This window comes from Ranitomeya variabilis, chromosome 4 (assembly GCF_051348905.1).
Source record: "Ranitomeya variabilis isolate aRanVar5 chromosome 4, aRanVar5.hap1, whole genome shotgun sequence".
In the NCBI taxonomy this organism is placed as follows: domain Eukaryota; kingdom Metazoa; phylum Chordata; class Amphibia; order Anura; family Dendrobatidae; genus Ranitomeya; species Ranitomeya variabilis.
This window is the reverse complement of record NC_135235.1, coordinates 24,260,221-24,280,210: the sequence shown is the minus strand read 5'-3', so window position 1 is coordinate 24,280,210 and position 19,990 is coordinate 24,260,221. Positions and strand designations below refer to the sequence as shown.

General features: G+C 43.9%; 1 protein-coding gene across 3 annotated transcripts in view; it reads left to right on the top strand.

Annotated features, from left to right (window-relative positions):
• The window catches only part of LOC143769518 (transient receptor potential cation channel subfamily V member 6-like), a 41,123-nt gene that overhangs the window by 9,490 nt on the left and 11,643 nt on the right, over positions 1–19,990 (top strand). For 2 of the 3 annotated variants that reach the window (XM_077258145.1, XM_077258144.1), the window contains exons 3-12: positions 3,153–3,250; positions 7,920–8,042; positions 9,244–9,384; positions 11,103–11,201; positions 11,284–11,456; positions 12,049–12,195; positions 12,430–12,642; positions 12,831–12,917; positions 13,284–13,360; positions 13,903–14,068. In XM_077258145.1, the coding sequence (XP_077114260.1) occupies positions 3,153–3,250; positions 7,920–8,042; positions 9,244–9,384; positions 11,103–11,201; positions 11,284–11,456; positions 12,049–12,195; positions 12,430–12,642; positions 12,831–12,917; positions 13,284–13,360; positions 13,903–14,068 (1,324 nt within the window). Of the gene's footprint in view, positions 1–2,824; positions 3,070–3,152; positions 3,251–7,919; positions 8,043–9,243; positions 9,385–11,102; positions 11,202–11,283; positions 11,457–12,048; positions 12,196–12,429; positions 12,643–12,830; positions 12,918–13,283; positions 13,361–13,902; positions 14,069–19,990 lie in introns of those variants that run through there. The other variant, XM_077258146.1, reaches the window with a different exon arrangement.

The following is a 19,990-nucleotide window of genomic DNA, read 5'->3' as shown; positions in this document are numbered from 1 at the left end:
TTTTTCAGCCAATGAAGGAGCGTGGGCAGATTGATGACATAGGTCTTAGGGGAGTGCACGCCTATCGCCCATTTTATCGCTTGTGCGCAGTAGGGATTTGCAATGTGCAACACGAGATTTTCTGTGCTGGGACGGAGGAGAGAGAGAGAGAGAGAGAGAGAGAATATGAATGAATGAATGAATGAATATTTTCCCAATTGACGTGCATAGGGTTTCGTGTTCCGGCCGATCCCGACTTTTCGCAGTAATCGGACGATTTCGCTCGACTCGACTTTTCAAATAGTCGGGTTTTGCGAAACATGACTCGACCCTAAAAAAGTCAAGGTCGCTCAACCCTAATGGTGACACCACACCCTTTCCCTTAGCAACGTCCCTTTTTATGGTGATACCACGCCCTTTCCCTAGTCATGTCCCTTTATACAGTGATACCACACCCTTTCCTCTAGCCACATGCCTTCTTCCAATGATACCACAACCTTTCCCCTAGCCATGTCCCTCTATACAGTGATACCACACCCTTTCCTCTAGCCATGTCCTCTTATATGGTGATACCAAACCCTATCTCTTAGCCATGTCCTCTTATATGGTGATACCTCGCCCTATCTCTTAGCCATGTCCTTTTATATAATGAACCCACAACCTTTCCCCTAGCCACGTCCCTTTATATGGTGATACCACACCCTTTCCCTTATCCATGTCCCTTTATATGGTGATACCACACCCTTTCCCTAGCCACATCCCTTTATATGGTGACACCACACCCTATCCCTTAGCAGCATCCCTTTTTATGGTGATACCACACCCTTTCCCTAGCCATGTCCCTTTATAAAGTGATACCACACCCTTTCCTCTAGCCACTTCCCTTTATATGGTGATACCACACCATGTCCCTTTACATGGTGATACCACACCCTTTCCCTTAGCCGCGTCCCTTTATATGGTGATACTACACCCTTTCCCTTAGCCGCGTCCCTTTATATGGTGATACCACACCCTTTCCCTTAGCCACGTCCCTTTATATGGTGATACCACACCCTTTCCCTTAGCCACGTCCCTTTATATGGTGATACCACGCCCTTTACCTTAGCCACTTCCCTTTATATAGTGATACCACACCCTTTCCCTTAGCCATGTCCCTTTATATGGTGATACCACACCCTTTCCCTTAGCCATGTCCCTTTATATGGTGATACCACACCCCTTCCCTTAGCCGCGTCCCTTTATATGGTGATACCACACCCTTTCCCCTAGCCACATCCCTTTATATGGTGATACCACACCCTTTCCCTTAGCCGCGTCCCTTTATATGGTGATACCACACCCTTTCCCTTAGCCATGTCCCTTTATATGGTGATACCACACCCTTTCCCTTAACCACATCCCTTTATATTGTGATACCACACCCTTTCCCTTAACCACATCCCTTTATATTGTGATACCACACCCTTTCCCTTAGCCACGTCCCTTTATATGGTGATACCACACCCTTTTCCTTAGCCACGTCCCTTTATATTGTGATACCACACCCTTTCCCTTAGCCACGTCCCTTTATATTGTGATACCACACCCTTTCCCTTAGCAACGTCTCTTTTTATGGTGATACCACGCCCTTTCCCTTAGCCACGTCCCTTTATATGGTGATACCACACCCTTTTCCTTAGCCACGTCCCTTTATATGGTGATACCACACCCTTTTCCTTAGCCACGTCCCTTTATATTGTGATACCACACCCTTTCCCTTAGCCACGTCCCTTTATATTGTGATACCACACCCTTTCCCTTAGCCACGTCCCTTTATATTGTGATACCACACCCTTTCCCTTAGCCACGTCCCTTTATATTGTGATACCACACCCTTTTCCTTAGCCACGTCCCTTTATATTGTGATACCACACCCTTTCCCTTAGCCACGTCCCTTTATATTGTGATACCACACCCTTTACCTTAGCAACGTCCCTTTTTAAGGTGATACCACGCCCTTTCCCTTAGCCACGTCCCTTTATATGGTGATACCACACCCTTTCCCTTAGCCACGTCCCTTTATATGGTGATACCACACCCTTTTCCTTAGCCACGTCCCTTTATATTGTGATACCACACCCTTTCCCTTAGCCACGTCCCTTTATATTGTGATACCACACCCTTTCCCTTAGCCACGTCCCTTTATATGGTGATACCACACCCTTTTCCTTAGCCACGTCCCTTTATATTGTGATACCACACCCTTTCCCTTAGCCACGTCCCTTTATATTGTGATACCACACCCCTTCCCTTAGCCGCGTCCCTTTATATTGTGATACCACACCCTTTCCTCTAGCCACTTCTCTTTATATGATGATACCATGCCCTTTCCCTTAGCCACTTCCCTTTTTTGGTGATATCACGCCCTTTCCCTAGTCATGTCCCTTTATACAGTGATACCACACCCTTTTCCTTAGCCACGTCCCTTTATACAGTGATACCACACCCTTTCCTCTAGCCACTTCCCTTTATATGATACCATGCCCTTTCCCTTAGACAATTCCTTTTATAGTAATACTACACCATTTTTTTATTTAAACAACAAGTAATTATGTTTTACAATAAAATATATTAGGTCTCTTCTATTTTTTTATTTGCTGCATATTATAGCAGTCCATGTGCGCCAGAAATGAGGTGGCAGAAGGGAGAGTAGGCCTCAGTTACCAAAAATGTCTTTGTTGCTCATAACAACCAATCAGAGTCCATCTTTAATCTTTAAAACAGCACTGATAAAATGCTAGCTGCCTTGTGATTGGTTGCTATAGGCAACAATGAGAGTTTTGATGAATCTGGCCTGTCAGACCAAATAATAAATAACGCCACATCAACCATTTTGATAAATTTTAGTAACCTGTCTAATTCGTTCATTGATATCATTACCCCATTAAAAAAATGATCGATTTTGAAATTTCTCAACAATTTAGAACAAATTTGGGGGAAATGTTTATAGAGCGCAGAGATCTAAATCCTGACAGGCATGTGGATCAGTCATACTTGGAGGGGTTTGCGTGGCTTCCATGCCACATGAGAAGACACTAATAGTCCACGGTAGACATGGCCCTGTGGTTTGTGTTGCTTACCCCTCTGTGTGACCCCTTTACTACTTTGTGTATTATTTTTTGACATTCTAGGATAAAGGAGATGCCGATCCTTCGAGCTGCAAAAGAGAATAACGTGGATTTTCTGAGGAAGATCCTGTCATCTGACAAATGTGATCCCTTCCAGAGAGGCAAGGAGATAGAGCTTCTGATATACTCATCCTATATGGACTTGGTCTTGTATTTGACAGAAAAAAGTCCACCCCTCTCTCAAAAAAAGCCAAAAAAAGTCCCTGCAGTAATAACTTATGGGGTAGCCCTGAGTCAGCTGTTTCTAAATGTGGTTGTCCCATAAAGATTTATCAACTATCCAAAGGACAGATAATAAATGTATAATTAGTGTTGGTCCTGCTGCCAAAACCCACACCAATCTTAAGATCTTAAGAAAGGGGAGATCAAAAATCCTTGTGTGAATGGAGGAGTACTGAGCATGTGCGACAATTGCTCGATTTACTGTCTATAGTACTGGTCCACGCACATGCTCAGTACTGCTCCATTCTCTGGCTATAGGAGTGGTGGTCGCACATGCTCAGTACTGCTTCATTGTCTAGCTATAAGAGTGGTGGTCGCACATGCTCAGTACTGCTCCATTTACTGTTTATAGGAGTGGTGGACGCACATGCTCAATAAATCTCCATTGTCTGGCTATAGGCGTAGTGATCACACATGCTCAGTACTGCTTCATTGCCTGGCTATAGGAGTGGTGGTCGCACATGCTCAGTACTGCTTCATTGTCTAGCTATAAGAGTGGTGGTCGCACATGCTCAGTACTGCTCCATTTACTGTTTATAGGAGTGGTGGACGCACATGCTCAATAAATCTCCATTGTCTGGCTATAGGCGTAGTGATCACACATGCTCAGTACAGCTTCATTTACTGTCTATAGGAGTGGTGATCGCACATGCTCAGCACGGCTTCATTTACTGTCTATAGGAGTGGTGATCACACATGCTCAGTACTGCTCCATTTACTGTCTATAGGAGTGGTGATCACACATGATCAATACTGCTCCATTTACTGTCTATAGGAGTGGTGGTCACTGGTCACACATGCTCAGTACTGCTCCATTTACTGTCTATAGGAGTGGTGGTCACACATGCTCAATACTGCTCCATTTGCTGTCTATAGGAGTGGTGGTCACACATGCTCAATACTGCTCCATTTACTGTTTATAGGAGTGGTGTTCGAACATGCTCAATACTGCTCCATTTACTGTCTATAGGAGTGGTGGTCACACATGCTCAATACTGCTCCATTTACTGTTTATAGGAGTGGTGTTCAAACATGCTCAATACTGCTCCATTTACTGTCTATAGGAGTGGTGGTCACACATGCTCAGTACTGCTCCATTTATTGTCTATAGGAATGGTGGTCACACATGCTCAGTACTGCTCCATTTATTGTCTATAGGAATGGTGGTCACACATCCTCAATACTGCTCCATTTACTGTCTATAGGAGTGGTGGTCGCACATGCTCAGTACTGCTCCATTTATTGTCTATAGGAGTGGTGGTCACACATCCTCAATACTGCTCCATTTACTGTCTATAGGAGTGGTGGTCGCACATGCTCAGTACTGCTCCATTTATTGTCTATAGGAGTGGTGGTCACACATGCTCAATACTGCTCCATTTACTGTCTATAGGAATGGTGGTCGCACATGCTCAATACTGCTCCATTTAATGTCTATAGGAGTGGTGGTCATACATGCTCAATACTGTTCCATTTACTGTCTATAGGAGTGGTGGTCGCACATGCTCAATACTGCTCCATTTACTGTCTATAGGAATGGTGGTCACACATGCTCAATACTGCTCCATTTACTGTCAATAGGAGTGGTGGTCGCACATGCTCAATAAATCTCCATTGTCTGGCTATAGGATTAGTGATCGCACATGCTCAGTACAGCTTCATTTACTGTCTATAGGAGTGGTGATCAGATCACACATGCTCAATACTGCTCCATTTACTTTCTATAGGAGTGGTGGTCACACATGCTCAATACTGCTCCATTTACTGTCTATAGGAATGGTGATTGCACATGCTCAATACTGCTCCATTTACTGTCTCTAAGAGTGGTGGTCGCGCATGCTCAATAAATCTCCATTGTTTGGCTATAGGAGTGGTGATTGCACATGCTCAGTACAGCTTCATTTACTATCTATAGGAGTGGTGATTGCACATGCTCAGTACGGCTTCATTTACTGTCTATAGGAGTGGTGATCACACATGCTCAGTACTGCTTCACTTACTATCTATAGGAGTGGTGATTGCACATGCTCAGTACGGCTTCATTTACTGTCTATAGGAGTGGTGATCACACATGCTCAGTACTGCTTCACTTACTGTCTATAGGAGTGGTAATTACACATGCTCAGTACAGGTTCATTTACTGTCTATAGGAGTGGTGATCACACATGCTCAGTACGGCTTCATTTACTGTCTATAGGAGTGGTGATCACACATGCTCAGTACTGCTTCACTTACTGTCTATAGGAGTGGTAATTACACATGCTCAGTACAGCTTCATTTACTGTCTATAGGAGTGGTGATCACACATGCTCAGTACTGCTTCACTTACTGTCTATAGGAGTGGTAATTACACATGCTCAGTACGGCTTCATTTACTGTCTATAGGAGTGGTATTTGCACATGCTCAATACGGCTTCATTTACTGTCTATAGGAGTGGTGATCACACATGCTCAGTACTGCTTCACTTACTGTCTATAGGAGTGGTGATCACACATGCTCAGTACTGCTTCATTTACTGTCTATAGGAGTGGTGATCACACATGCTCAGTACTGCTTCACTTACTGTCTATAGGAGTGGTGATCACACATGCTCAGTACTGCTTCACTTACTATCTATAGGAGTGGTGATTACACATGCTCAGTACAGCTTCACTTACTATCTATAGGAGTGGTGATTACACATGCTCAGTACAGCTTCATTTACTGTCTATAGCAGCGGTGGTCGCACATGCTCAATAAAGCTCCATTCAAGAGGGGATCATTAGGCCCCTCTTCCTCAGTGTGGGTAGTGGTTTTAACACCCAGACTCCTAATGATCATACATTTATATCCTGAGGTTAGGAGATAAATGTTATTTATGGGAAATCCATTTAACATCCCCACACATTATTTTATATGTCTATTCTACAGATCTGTAATATGGCACCCATTGCCTGCGAATGGCCCATACTGTCCGTGAACATGGAGCAATTTTATACAATGTTGTTTTTTTTAATGGATTGTGACATAATTTATGCTATTTTATGGACAGATTCTCCTATAGAAACATTGCTTTTAGTAAAAAATATGGCACCTCACTGATTTTCTGCAGGCACTTAAAGACCAACATGGTCAGCTCTAGGTACACAGTGAAGATCAAAAGGGTAACAATGTTTTGAACGTTTGACTTTCAGGCTCCATGTTTCACTATCCACTACTAGATGGCAGACTCAAGTTCAAAGGAGAATTAGATAATGAGAGATGGAGCCTGAAAGTCAAAAGTTCAAAACATTATTGCATTTTGCTCTTTACTGTATGTGGGCCCTTGGGCATAGACCCAGTGGGCCCCTCCTCATTTTTTGTTTTTTCTTCAAACAAAAGCAAAATCACTTTTATCAGTTAATAGAGGTGTATCAGGACTTGTTTTTTGTAGTAAGAGCTGAAGTTTGTATCATTACCATTTTGGCGTCTGTACAACTTTCTGATCTCTTTTGTTCCAATTTTTAGAAAGCTAATTGTTAAAAAACAGCAATTCTGTCATTTTAATGTTTTGTTTTAGTTGTGACAACAGCATTTTAGAGGTTGGGAATGGGAGAAAGTGTCTCTTCTGAGTTCTGACTTCCATCAGCCCCACGCCTGGAACAAAAGAGTGAGGGAATTCTCATGGTAGCCATTTATTCCAATTTCCAACCTTTTAAATGCCATGGTCAAGAATGATGGCGGCGTCTAATAGGTTGGGGATAGATGGCCATCACCTGCACTGTATGGAGTGGGCTCAACTTCTGAACCTGCTGTATACATGCAGTGCACACCCGCAGTACATAGTTTGGGGATGTCATCAACGGAAACCTGGCACTTGCCCAATTTCTACGTGTGCTAGCACTGACCTCGATGGCCAACATTGAACATTACTATCCATAGAAAGTAGTGTGCTGCCAAAATGGAGCAGCGGTCATTCGCATTAAAGCTCCATTTGCTCTGGAGGTAGCAGTGCAACATTTATAACCTGTTATAACCTGTCTTGTGGATTTAGATCTTCCTCATGTGCATGGAGGAACGCTACTGATATCGGTCTCCAGTTAAGCTTCTTTCAACCAGTGTGGCTAACCTCGTGGCTTTAACATCTAGTTATGTGGTGATAAACTCCCAACTTCAAGAGTTAAGAAAAGTTTAGTATATTTACCAACAGGGGTGTAACTATGGTCGGCAATTGCCCCCAGGACCTGGAGCTTAGGGGATCCAACCGATCTCTTTTCTACCATTACTATTAATTGGGGACCCTTTTGAAAGTTTTGTATTTGGGCTCACAAGCTTCAAGTTACACCACTGCTTACCAATAGCTTAAAAATGCAGATGTGGAGGCCAAACTGCTATATTTTTTGCATTTTAGGGGGAAATAAATGTTCCTTTTTTGTCTTCAGTACTTGCCTTTATCCTCCAGTTCATATTAGGTCTTCAAATTAGAATATGGCACAATAGAGTAGGCGTAAACTTAGTGGACAGCAATGCAGTTGACACTGATGGATTATCATGACTTCACCAAATTATTTTGTCTTTTATTGTAATAGGTGCCTTAGGGGAAACAGCCCTGCACATAGCGGCTTTACACGATAACCTGGAGGCAGCGGAAATTCTCCTTACCGAGGCTCCGTATCTGCTGAACCTTCCCATGACCTCTGAGATCTACCAAGGTCAATGTTGACGCTCAACAAAAATATTCAGAATCTGTTATAAGACCATTGAATGTAAATGCTATGTGGAGCAGAGATTATTTGTGGAAGGCCGGTTACACTTGTAACTAACAGCATTATAGGGATGCATGACAGCTGCCGTTTAGCCGGGATTTGCAGCCTTAAAAGATTTAAAAAAATGCATCTGGTTTACGCTCGTGTGAAACTGAAAAATCCTCAGTATTTAGAAAACTGACTTATTAACACATGTGGCTCGATTCATTATTGCATTTGCACCTCGTCTAGTTTTTGATGTTTTGTGTCTGTTTTTCATTTTCAACTCATTTCTCTTTTAATTTGCACTTTTTTAAAATCTATTTTACATGCCTTTGCCTTTTTATGTTCTTCCTTCTCGGAGGTGCTTGGGGTTTACAGATGTTTTTGGCTGTTTAATAAATTGAGACTTTTTAAAAAGTTGCATTTTTTTGCACAAATTTACTCTAGTCCCCCTATTGGAAAAAGTTTATGTACTCATGAACTATTGCAAAGTTTTAGTGGAATAATTGTCTTTTTTGCACTACAAAGTAGCAAAAATGCTACACAAAACTAAAGATCATTTTTTATTTTGTGCAACATTTGCATCATTTCGAAGAATTTGAAGTCAAAATAGTCAATGACTGTAGGAAGCCAAAAAAAGAAAAATAACTTACCCCCCCCCTTCCCCCACAAATGATGAATGGGAATACAAATGTATTTTTTAACACTATAAACACGATAGAAAATCTATCAAAGGGTAACTAAACTTTAAAAACTGTTTTATGTTATAGCCAATGTTTAGTAGTTTTTCATCTGTTGGGGGCACAGGTCTTAAGAATCCTTCTGACTGTTTAAACATAAGGGAAGAAGTGGTTAGCTTTCCCTTAGGGAAAGAAAAGAGAGGTGTATAGACTTACAAAATTTCCAATCCGATCTGTCTGAAACGATGAGTAGTCGTAGAAGTATACAGTGAAATACCGAGGTTTTTCGGTGAACTGTACTATTGATCAAGTGATTGCATGTTCAAGTCACTTGATGCCAAAAAAGCAAAAAAAAAAAAAATTATAAACTCAAACAAAACAATTCAAAAAGCTTTAAACGTGTATCCAGCCATTGAAGTTGTAGTATTTTGAGCTCCTCGTAATATTCTCACTCAAATCTCCCTTTGTCACTACTTTTTCTACAGGACAGACTGCTCTTCACATTGCCACTGTCAATCAGAACATGAATTTCATCAAGATGCTCATAAACAGGGGGGCGGATGTCTCTTCTCCAAGAGCCACCGGCAGTTTCTTCACTCGAAAACCCACGAACCTTTTCTATTTTGGTATAATAATTTACCTACCTATACTCTATAATAATTCTGATGGTTTCTTCTCAGCTCTGACTTCATATTTCCAAGTATTCCCCTGTTTCTTCAGTGTCTGTACAGAACATGCCTAACCTAATGTTCATACCAAGTCAGGAGTCAGATAGGAAATAGCTGAAACTAGAGCAGACCTCTAGTCTGATGAAACAGCAGAGCCGCATGAAGTGGGTGTCTCTAGAAGTGAGAGGAGACCAAGGCAACAGATTGTGTGATCCGTAGTAGAGACAAGGAAAAGTAATAGAAGGAGTGAGTGATTTTCAGAGTATGTGACCTGTGGCAGGAAGTCTAGTGGGACAGTATAGATCTATCTAACAGTCAAGTGAAGGAGCAGCGCTGAGAAAGAAAGTGGGACGAAGAGTGAGTGCGCTGTACAGTAGTTCCAAGGTGTCATCAAGCAGAGAGGCGAAGTAACGGTTATAGTGGCAAAAGTAGGACCCCTAATGGGAAGAGGACTCATGTCTGTGAGTTAAGAAACAGGGCTCTGGCTTACCGGTTAGTAGTGCTGTTGTCGGTCACTAGAGAAGCTCCTGAAGTGCTGTGTTGCACAGTATTGAAGCTAAAGAGAGAGGCTAAACAAACGAGAGAGTGAAGTGAGCTCAGGAAAGAATGGGAAAATGTATGAAGATGTCACATGTTCTAAGAGTTTTTGTTAACAAAAAGACAGTTTATTTTTGATTGGTGGTCTCGCTCAATGATCTCTGCAACATTTTGGTCCTGGCCAGCCAAAGTCAACGACATCATGCGGTCTGCAAGGGCTAGTGCCTCCACAGATAAAACCTACACACCCAGCCAGGACGTACCTCCATTTTCCGGTAACGTGCCAGAGTGTGGAAGACGAGTACCTTGCCCACGGCTACTGTCTGAGCTACGTTATGTAGAGATGAGAGAAACGATTCGTTATGAATCAAATTTAATACAATTTTTCCCCAAAAAAAGTTTAAGAATTTGATTTGCATGAATCCAGTCAGATGCCGCTTTGAAGGATTTGTTTGAGGGCCAGAAAGGGGATGACAGGAAAGAAACGCATCATAAACATATGACTCAGGCCCTCACCTGACTTTTTATACTGCCTTTGCTGCCACAACTAACCCCGTCCCTGCTCTTTGTTTCGTCAATGATGTGCTTTGCCCCTTAGAAGAACCAAAGACCTGTAGGGAGGATCGAGGATGGTTGGAGCTGCAGTGGCATAAAGAGTCAGGTGAGGGTCTAGGACAGGTGAGCATGTGTTTTTTTCTTATATTTTTAACACCTTTCCCCATAATTTATTACGCTTTGTGGTCTAGAGAAATTAGAAATAGTAATCTGGCTCCTTCAATTCAGACCCACTTTATAGGATCAAAATGAATGGGATGGCCAAAGAACAAAACTGCCCAAAACTAATTTCTTTAGATGTTCTCATCTTTACCTGGAAATTTTTGTAAAATCACAGAATATCTGTAGCTACTTTGGGCCACAAATGACCCCATGCTCAATGCAAAAAATATTTTTCCAAGAGTCATGAGGATAATTGCTTATTTAATTGTATGGTAAATCAATGAAGGTCACAGCTTTACCACATTTTTTTCTGTACATTATGCGTGTGCATGAGCATGAAGCCATAGATTCCAGAGGACAAGCTCTTTACAAAGTTATAGCTTCAGTAACTTGCTGTCTACATGTTGTATTCTTCTCCTTAGGAGAACATATTTTAAGCTTTGCTGCTTGCTTTGGAAACACAGAAATTATCAAGTTACTGGTAGAGAATGGGGCAAAAATGCACGCTCAGGACTGCTGGGGTGAGAGTCCAATAAATTTCATACCTCCTATTCAAATATTAAACCTGAGTTGACGTTCTCACTGACCAATTCCATCTTGTAGGAAACACCGCCCTACACATCCTGACCCTCCAGCCCAGTAAGTCTATGTTCTGCCAGATGTATGACTTACTCCTCTCACTGGATTCTGAGCCAAGTGGCCCTCGTTTGGACCAAGTAATGAATAATGAGGGTCTCACCCCATTTAAGATGGCTGCAGCTGAAGGAAATATTGTGGTAAGAGATTGTATTTTGAAAGGAGTGGATCATTATACGGAATTACGCTACTAATGTTGAGTGCAGTGACATAGAAAAGTAATGTTTACATCAACAGTTCGTCATGGCTTCTGTTTGTAATGGAAGTCTTGACAAAGTGGCGAGTCCATCATTTGCCAAGTTGTTCCAAAGAATCTCATTGACCTGCAATAGGATTTGTCAAAGTGGAGTTGTGGTGTCCATCATTTTGCCAGCAAGAACAGTGCACCACATCTGATAAAATTTGTGATGAAGACTCAAGAGCAAATATAAACTTAAATTAATTGTAAGCATTTGTTTACAATACATCAGGAGGTTAGTTTGGACAATCCCGTTGCTGTTTTAGAGAAATTGGACCAAAATAGCTCAAAATACTTCTTTCAAAACTGCTGAAACTATGAAGAAACCTGACTGACCACATTAAGTCAATAAGCTCCTTCTGTCATCTGTAGAAGCCAATGCACTGAGATCTTCTAAGTAAAGTTTGTGGCTTGTGTCAAAAGTGATCAGTGTTGGAATATTTTGGTGCACCATATCCAATTTTGCTTACTACTTCATCAACCTTCATCTCTAGATGTTTCAACATCTCCTCAAGAAACGAGTCAGGACGGTGCATTCAATGGGTCCAACAGTGTACACCCTGTATGATCTGACTGAGATTGACTCCTGGGGAACTCCATGTTCTGTTCTCCATCTCATTGCCTCCTCCCGTAAGGCTGAGGTAAGTTCTCTAGACAAAAAGGACAAAACTTTATTATATATTTTATTACACATTTTTTAAAATTTTATTTTATATTTCTGACATTTATCTCTTTTACTCAAAGGGGCGTTATAATTTTGTTAGTATGAATTTATAAATCATTCTGGTGGCAAGTTTTTAAAAGGAAGATATTTACTGTAGGTATAAGGATCACTTCATGGAGGAATTTCCTTTGGGATTTTTTTTTTACTTTAGGCACGTAAAATTTTGGACCTTTCTCCGGTAAAGGAGCTTATCGATGAGAAGTGGCAGAGGTTTGGAAGGCCATATTTCTGGCTTTTGGCCTCAATCTATGTTTTGTATATGACGTGTGTCTCGTTGTGCTGTGCTAATCGACCTCTAAAGCCTTTACAAAACCTATCATCGAATCCTCGGGATATTACCATCATGGAACAGATGGACCTTCTGGTAAGAAACTATCAAATTTTTCATTTTTCTTAATTGAAATTTACAGTTTTAGAATGTCGAAATAAACACCAAAAGGAGAGAAGACAAATAAATACCATCAGCAACTCGCTGAGGGCAACTAGGCAGGATGGGTGGAGAAATAGAATTTTATCTTTTATTACGCTTACTTTTTTAAAATTATTTTTTAGGAATCTTACAACACACCCCTGGATGAGCTAAGATTATTTGGTGAAATTCTCTCAGTAATTGGGGCATTGGTGATGTTACTCCTAGAGGTAATGACATGGATGCAGAAGTTGTAATTGAGCTTGCTATATATTGTTAAGGACATTTTCCAGTTTCGGAAAAAAATCCTGTCCCCTGGCTGCAGTTTATTTTAGAGAAGCAAACTGTACTTTAGTCACCCTCCTCAGATCCAGTGCCGACTCTTCTCCGCTGTTCCTAGTGACTGACAATAAAAGTCATCGAGAGCACCAATGGTAACTCAGTGGTAGATCCGGGGAGGGTGAGTAAAACTCATTTTGCGAGCAGCGAGTGGACAGTGGTTTTCCTAAATTGGAAACCCCATTTATCTAAAGTGAGTGATTGTCACATTAGATGACTAAACAACTTTTCTGAAATTATGATTTTACTGTCTCTAGATCCCAGTGTTAATGAGTACACAAAGTATTGCCTTACTCCAGGACACGGTTTCAGGGGGAATATTTCATTTTATTCTGTAAGTATGTATATTTAGTTTTGACCCTCTTTATAGTTTTTAGCAATCATGATATGCAGTAAAAAAAATGACAAGAATAATCAGTTATGAGATTTTTTTTTAATTATCATTTTACCCAGATATAGCATTAAAGTACAAATATATCTTTAATGTATGAAAATGTTTACTAAACAAGTCTTGAAATTTAGCACTATGGTGGGTTGGCAGGGAACACCCACTGATCCCAGAAATTGCAGCTCAAGCATGGAGGAAAAATCAAATCCTAGTGCAGCCTAAATCTCTTTAATATATAGACAGATTCACATCTAAGAATCACATATTTTTATTATCTGTTTCATCATCCTATTTTGTCACTATAATATTTAATTTTACAGGGAATGACCACTGAGCCCTAAACCTGCAGCTCAAAAAAATTAAGAGTCAATGCAAAAATCAGGCAAAATATTTTGCAGTCTAAACCTCTCACACACTGAGCTGCACATTTACACTTCACACTTTTTCTTCTAAAACTATTCATTTGTTTTCTTTTTTCATTATTGCAGATTTTTCTTCTCTTGCTCGGTACTTTTTACGCTGGCCCTGAGACTCACAAACTCAAACGGAGAAGTCATCCCCATGTCCCTGGCCTTAGTTTTTGGCTGGTGCTTTTCTATATACTTTGCAAGAGGATTTTACATGCTTGGGCCTTTTGCGATCATGATACACAAGGTTGGTGGCTATAATATTAGAAAATTCGGAAACAATTTGACTTACCATGCCATGCAAATCTATATATATAATTGTCTAAGGGTTTTTCCGTCTGTCTGTCTGTCTTTCTGTCTGTCTGTCTGTCCTGGAAATCCTGTGTTTCTGATTGGTCGAGGCCGCCAGGCCTCGACCAATCAGGCACGGGCACAGTATCGACGTAGATGTCATAATGGTTGCCATGGCGACGATGATGTCATGATGTCATAAAGGTTGCCTCGAACAATCAGCGACGGGCACAGTCCGGCAGCAAAATGGCCGCTCCTTCCTCCCCGTAGTCAGTGGCTGCTCCATACTCCCGCAGTCAGCGCTCACACAGGGTTAATGGCAGCGTTAGCGGTCCGCGTTATGCCGTGGTGTAACGCACTCCGTTAACGGTGCTATTAACCCTGTGTGACCAACTTTTTACTATTGATGCTGTCTATGCAGCATCAATAGTAAAAAGATCTAATGTAAAAAAAAAAAAGTTATATACTACGTCCGTCGGCCCCCTGATCAGGAACAGGCCTTTCCCGGCCCTAGCGACGCTCTGCTGACCGCTCCATGCATTGCGGTCTCGCGAGATGATGACGTAGCGGTTTCGCGAGACCGCTACGTTATCATCTCATGAGACCGCAATGCACTCTTGGGACCGGAGCACGCGAGGAGCATCGGTAAACTCTTCGCCTGCATCCGGGGGCCAACGGAAGGTGAGTATATAACTATTTTTTATTTTAATTCTTTTTTTAACAGGGATATGATGCCCACCATGCTATATACTACGTGGGCTGTGCAATGTACTACGTGGGCTGTGCAATATACTGCGTGGGCTGTGCAATATACTACGTGGGCTGTGCAATGTACTACGTGGGCTGTGCAATATACTACATGGGCTGTGCAATATACTACGTGCGCTGTGCAATGTACTACGTGGGCTGTGCAATATACTACGTGGGCTGTGCAATGTACTACGTGGGCTGTGCAATGTACTACGCGGGCTGTGCAATGTACTACGTGGGCTGTGCAATATACTACATGGGCTGTGCAATATACTACGTGCGCTGTGCAATGTACTATGTGGGCTGTGCAATGTACTACGTGGGCTGTGCAATGTACTACATGGGCTGTGCAATATATGACGTGGGCTGTGCAATGTACTATGTGAGCTCTGCAATGTACTATGTGGGCTGTGCAATGTACTATGTGAGCTGTGCAATGTACTATGTGGGCTGTGCAATGTACTACGTGGGATGTGCAATGTACTACGTGGGCTGTGCAATGTATTACGTGAGCTGTGCAATGCACTACGTGGGCTGTGCAATGTACTACGTGAGCTGTGCAATGTACTACGTGGGCTGTGCAATATAATACGTGGGCTGTGCAATGTACTACGTGGGCTGTGCAATGTACTACATGGGCTGTGCAATGTACTACGTGGGCTGTGCAATGTACTACGTGGGCTGTGCAATGTACTACGTGGCTGTGCCATATACTACGTGGGCTGTGCTATATACTACATGGGCTGTGTTATACACTACGTGGGCTGTTATACACTCCGTTGGCTGTGCTATATACTACGTGGCTGTGCTATATACTCTGTGGCCTTTGTTATATACTACATGGCTGTGCTACAGTTGTGGCCAAAAGTATTTGGAGCGCCCCCACACCACCGCAGGGCCGAGGGGTACCCGGAGCCGGGCCTCTGGGTCTCTGCTCTGGGGTTGTCACGGTGGCTAGACCCGGTCCGTGGCCCTGTCTGTCAGTGGGGGACGTCCAGTGCAATAAGTGGTGTTGTAACGGTGCAGTTGTGGGGTGCAGGTCGCGGTAAATAACGAGGACACCAGGTTGCAGTCTCTTTACCTCTTTACTGGAGATCTCTGAGTCCTCAGTCCAGAATACGGTTCACCAGGCTGCGCAAGTCCGGCCGGTCCAATGGCACCTCCAGAGTTCACTTCACAGGTGGAAATCGGTGCCTTCCTTCTTAGCGCTATGTGTTGTAGTCCTTCCCTGCTGTGCTTACGGAAAGTACCCCACAACCGTTGTGTCTGTTTCTTAAGTTCCCTCACAACTCGATTAAATGATGTTCTTCTAATCTTCCGTCCCTTCCTGATGTTACAGTTAGAACGGCACCCGTTTGTCGGATAGGCCTGGAGTTCTTCCGGGACCCTAGAGACGCCCCTCTCCCGCAATTGCCTCCCAAGACTTCATAGGTGATATGTGTTAGACAGCCTGCCTTAAACTGACTGTCCTGCCGCTGTTTAGAGTATTGCTTGAAGCTGAATGTTATAATACTCCCTTGGCGTTCCGGCCACCGGTAGTGCGCCTCAGTAGGGTGTTGTTCCGGTCTTACAGCACGACCCCTACTGGAATTCTCCTATTGCTTGATCTCGTTTCTCACTCAGCACAATCTATCTCGCTTCTAGTCCTTTCTTGGGTCCCGCCGCTTCCCGGAGCTGGCGCGGACCCGTTACGTTCTTTTCAATGCCAAGCCTCTGTCAGGATCCCACCCCTGACAGAGACCCTACTGTCTCTTCCTCCACAACACCCTCTGCCACTAGGTGTTGCTTCGTCCAATCCAGTCAGCTTTCTGATCTAACTTCCTGCCTGACCCCCAGTTTACCCACTATGGTGGGGAGTGGCCTAATGAATAGAACCCTTAGCTCCCCCCGGAGGCCCAGCTGTGAAATGTATTGGTGTCTGTGATACCTGATCAGATGAACTCCTTCAGTGCCATTGGACGCACCGTAGCTCCCCTTAGTGGCGGAGCCACAGTACTGCAACGACCAGGACTCTGGGGCGCTGCACTCCCCCCTGGTTAAACACAGTACTCCGGGACTGGGAAGAAAACAACAATACAAGTTAGCAAAAAGACATACAATTTTGTTGAGTGCAATAACAATAAGCATATTTGAACAGGCTTCCCTTTATGGGAGGTAAGGACACTTGAACGTTACAAAACATGGTTAAGCATTATAAATTACAGGCTATAATTAACTCCTGTTACCCAACCGGGTATTCTACTAAGTGCAAAAATTGTTGAACAATAATTTAACATTGCCTTTAAGGACATACACTCTGTATCCACCAAAGACCTTCCTATAATCACATTATAAGGTAAGTTAACTTTTTCATTCTCCTTCTTTGAATCTGCAGGACCGCCTGTCCTAACGGCACCAGACCTACTGCCTCTCCTTTCTGTTACAGGACCGCCCCGTTCAGCCAGGACCTACTGCCTTTTCAACTACTATACACAGTATAGAACATAACATTGCTTTCAGTTTAAGAGCACTGAGTCATCTCTACTTGACTCCTATCAGGACTCAGGGTTTACCTTCTATCCCCATTTTCTATCAACATTACCAAACATTTTCTTAGAGCATTAACTTCTATCTTTACTTTCTTGCTAACAACTATGCAGGACACTATGTCTACCCCTACGGGTCTACTGCATCTTTCCAATAATTACTTTATCTCAGAACACATTATTAAACACTTCTTTCTTTCAACAATTTAGTTACATACAACTTGTACATATCAGCAGCATCATTAACTTTCTTTTTAGAGCAACATCATTCTCTAAGTACCATCAGTGAACATCCCCTTTAAGAGGGGACCAAGTCTCTATGAGATAGTGCAACTCCTCAAGCTGCAAGTCTGTTTGTAATAAGGACTTCAGTGATGTTTTCAAAAACAATATCTTCGCAGTGTCCTTTCTTCATATAGAACCAGTAGATAGCACCTTTAAGAAGGTGCAAACTATTTACAAGAAGTTTGTATCATGCATTGTTCATGATTCAGCAGTTTTTATAACATTGTGGAACAAAAAAGCAAAAATGAAAGTGAAAGCAAAAATAAAAAGCAATAGGGATCCAGGGTAAACAAAGGGATCCCTTTAAGAGTTAACCCAGGACGGGTTTTAGCAGCAAAACAGCAAGGAAATAAACAGTTAACTATTTACAGTTTCAGGTTTCCGAGGCTTAGTTGGACGGCTTCCAGGGCTGCACCTGGCACTTAACCCTTCTTGGCCTGGGCAAAGTGAGGTCCAGGGTTACAACCAGTGCTGGACAAACGCCGTTAATCCGTCCTTCATGTATGGTTAAATCATGCGCAGCGATGGAGGTCTGCGCAGCTTGAGTATGGGCATTTGCTGCAGCAGAGGTAGCGGCCGCTGCAAGATCAGTCACTGGAACGGAGTCAGCAGCTGTGGCACTAGCAGTCACTGGAGGGGTGTCGGTCGTCAGGGCAGGGTCCTCTTTCATACCTGCTTCAGATGCGGTCCCTCCGGTGCCGGTCTGCTCTGCCTCCGCTGGGGTCTGGAACGCTGGTTGCAGGGCCTTGTGCTGCGACATTGTCATCTCTGCTTGCAGCATACCCCTTTCCGGCAGGGCCTTGCTTTCCAGCTTCGGGGCACTGGGACTTCTTCCCTGCTCCGGACCAGATGAGGCTGCCGACAGATGTCCGGTGAGGCTCCTGATGATGGCCTTCTTCCACCCGGCCTCAGTGCTCAGCTGCGTCCGCCGGGGTCGGTCGCTGAGCTCGTCCACTCCGGCCTGCAGGAATTCAGCATCAGCGGTGGAGGCCTGGTTGCGGTGCCCCTCCGGGTGGCTGGGGAAGTCCTCTGCTCCGACCCCACGCTCCGGCTCCGGGCGGCTCGCCATGGCGTCCTCCATGTCGCTGAATTCTTCTTCCTGATCCTTTTCCCGCTCTCTCCTTCGTGGGCGGTTTCGTTTTCTCTGTCTCTGCCCACCATTGAGGATCAGGAGGCGGATCTCGGCTGCTGACGGACACGTCCTCAAGGGGCCGAGATATTTAGACTGGGCGGCCATTGTCTTTCGCGCTCTTCAGCTTGTTCACGCCCACTTCCACGCCCTTCTTCTTCTCCTGCGCTCTCCTTAGCGCTGTAATGGCGGCGGTTTTGGCGCGAACTTTTGGCGGCAAGTGACAATCCACAGTCTTTGCAATAAAGTACAGTCCAAGCACAATAAATCACAGTTCCAAGGCACACATGACCTGATTCTTCAGGCTTAAGTAGATCCCGTTCGTGACGCCAAGTTTGGAGCGCCCCCACACCACCGCAGGGCCGAGGGGTACCCGGAGCCGGGCCTCTGGGTCTCTGCTCTGGGGTTGTCACGGTGGCTAGACCCGGTCCGTGGCCCTGTCTGTCAGTGGGGGACGTCCAGTGCAATAAGTGGTGTTGTAACGGTGCAGTTGTGGGGTGCAGGTCGCGGTAAATAACGAGGACACCAGGTTGCAGTCTCTTTACCTCTTTACTGGAGATCTCTGAGTCCTCAGTCCAGAATACGGTTCACCAGGCTGCGCAAGTCTGGCCGGTCCAATGGCACCTCCAGAGTTCACTTCACAGGAGGAAATCGGTGCCTTCCTTCTTAGCGCTATGTGTTGTAGTCCTTCCCTGCTGTGCTTACGGAAAGTACCCCACAACCGTTGTGTCTGTTTCTTAAGTTCCCTCACAACTCGATTAAATGATGTTCTTCTAATCTTCCGTCCCTTCCTGATGTTACAGTTAGAACGGCACCCGTTTGTCGGATAGGCCTGGAGTTCTTCCGGGACCCTAGAGACGCCCCTCTCCCGCAATTGCCTCCCAAGACTTCATAGGTGATATGTGTTAGACAGCCCGCCTTAAACTGACAGTCCTGCCGCTGTTTAGAGTATTGCTTGAAGCTGAATGTTATAATACTCCCTCGGCGTTCCGGCCACCGGTAGTGCGCCTCAGTAGGGTGTTGCTCCGGTCTTACAGCACGACCCCTACTGGAATTCTCCTATTGCTTGATCTCGTTTCTCACTCAGCACAATCTATCTCGCTTCTAGTCCTTTCTTGGGTCCCGCCGCTTCCCGGAGCTGGCGCGGACCCGTTACGTTCTTTTCAATGCCAAGCCTCTGTCAGGATCC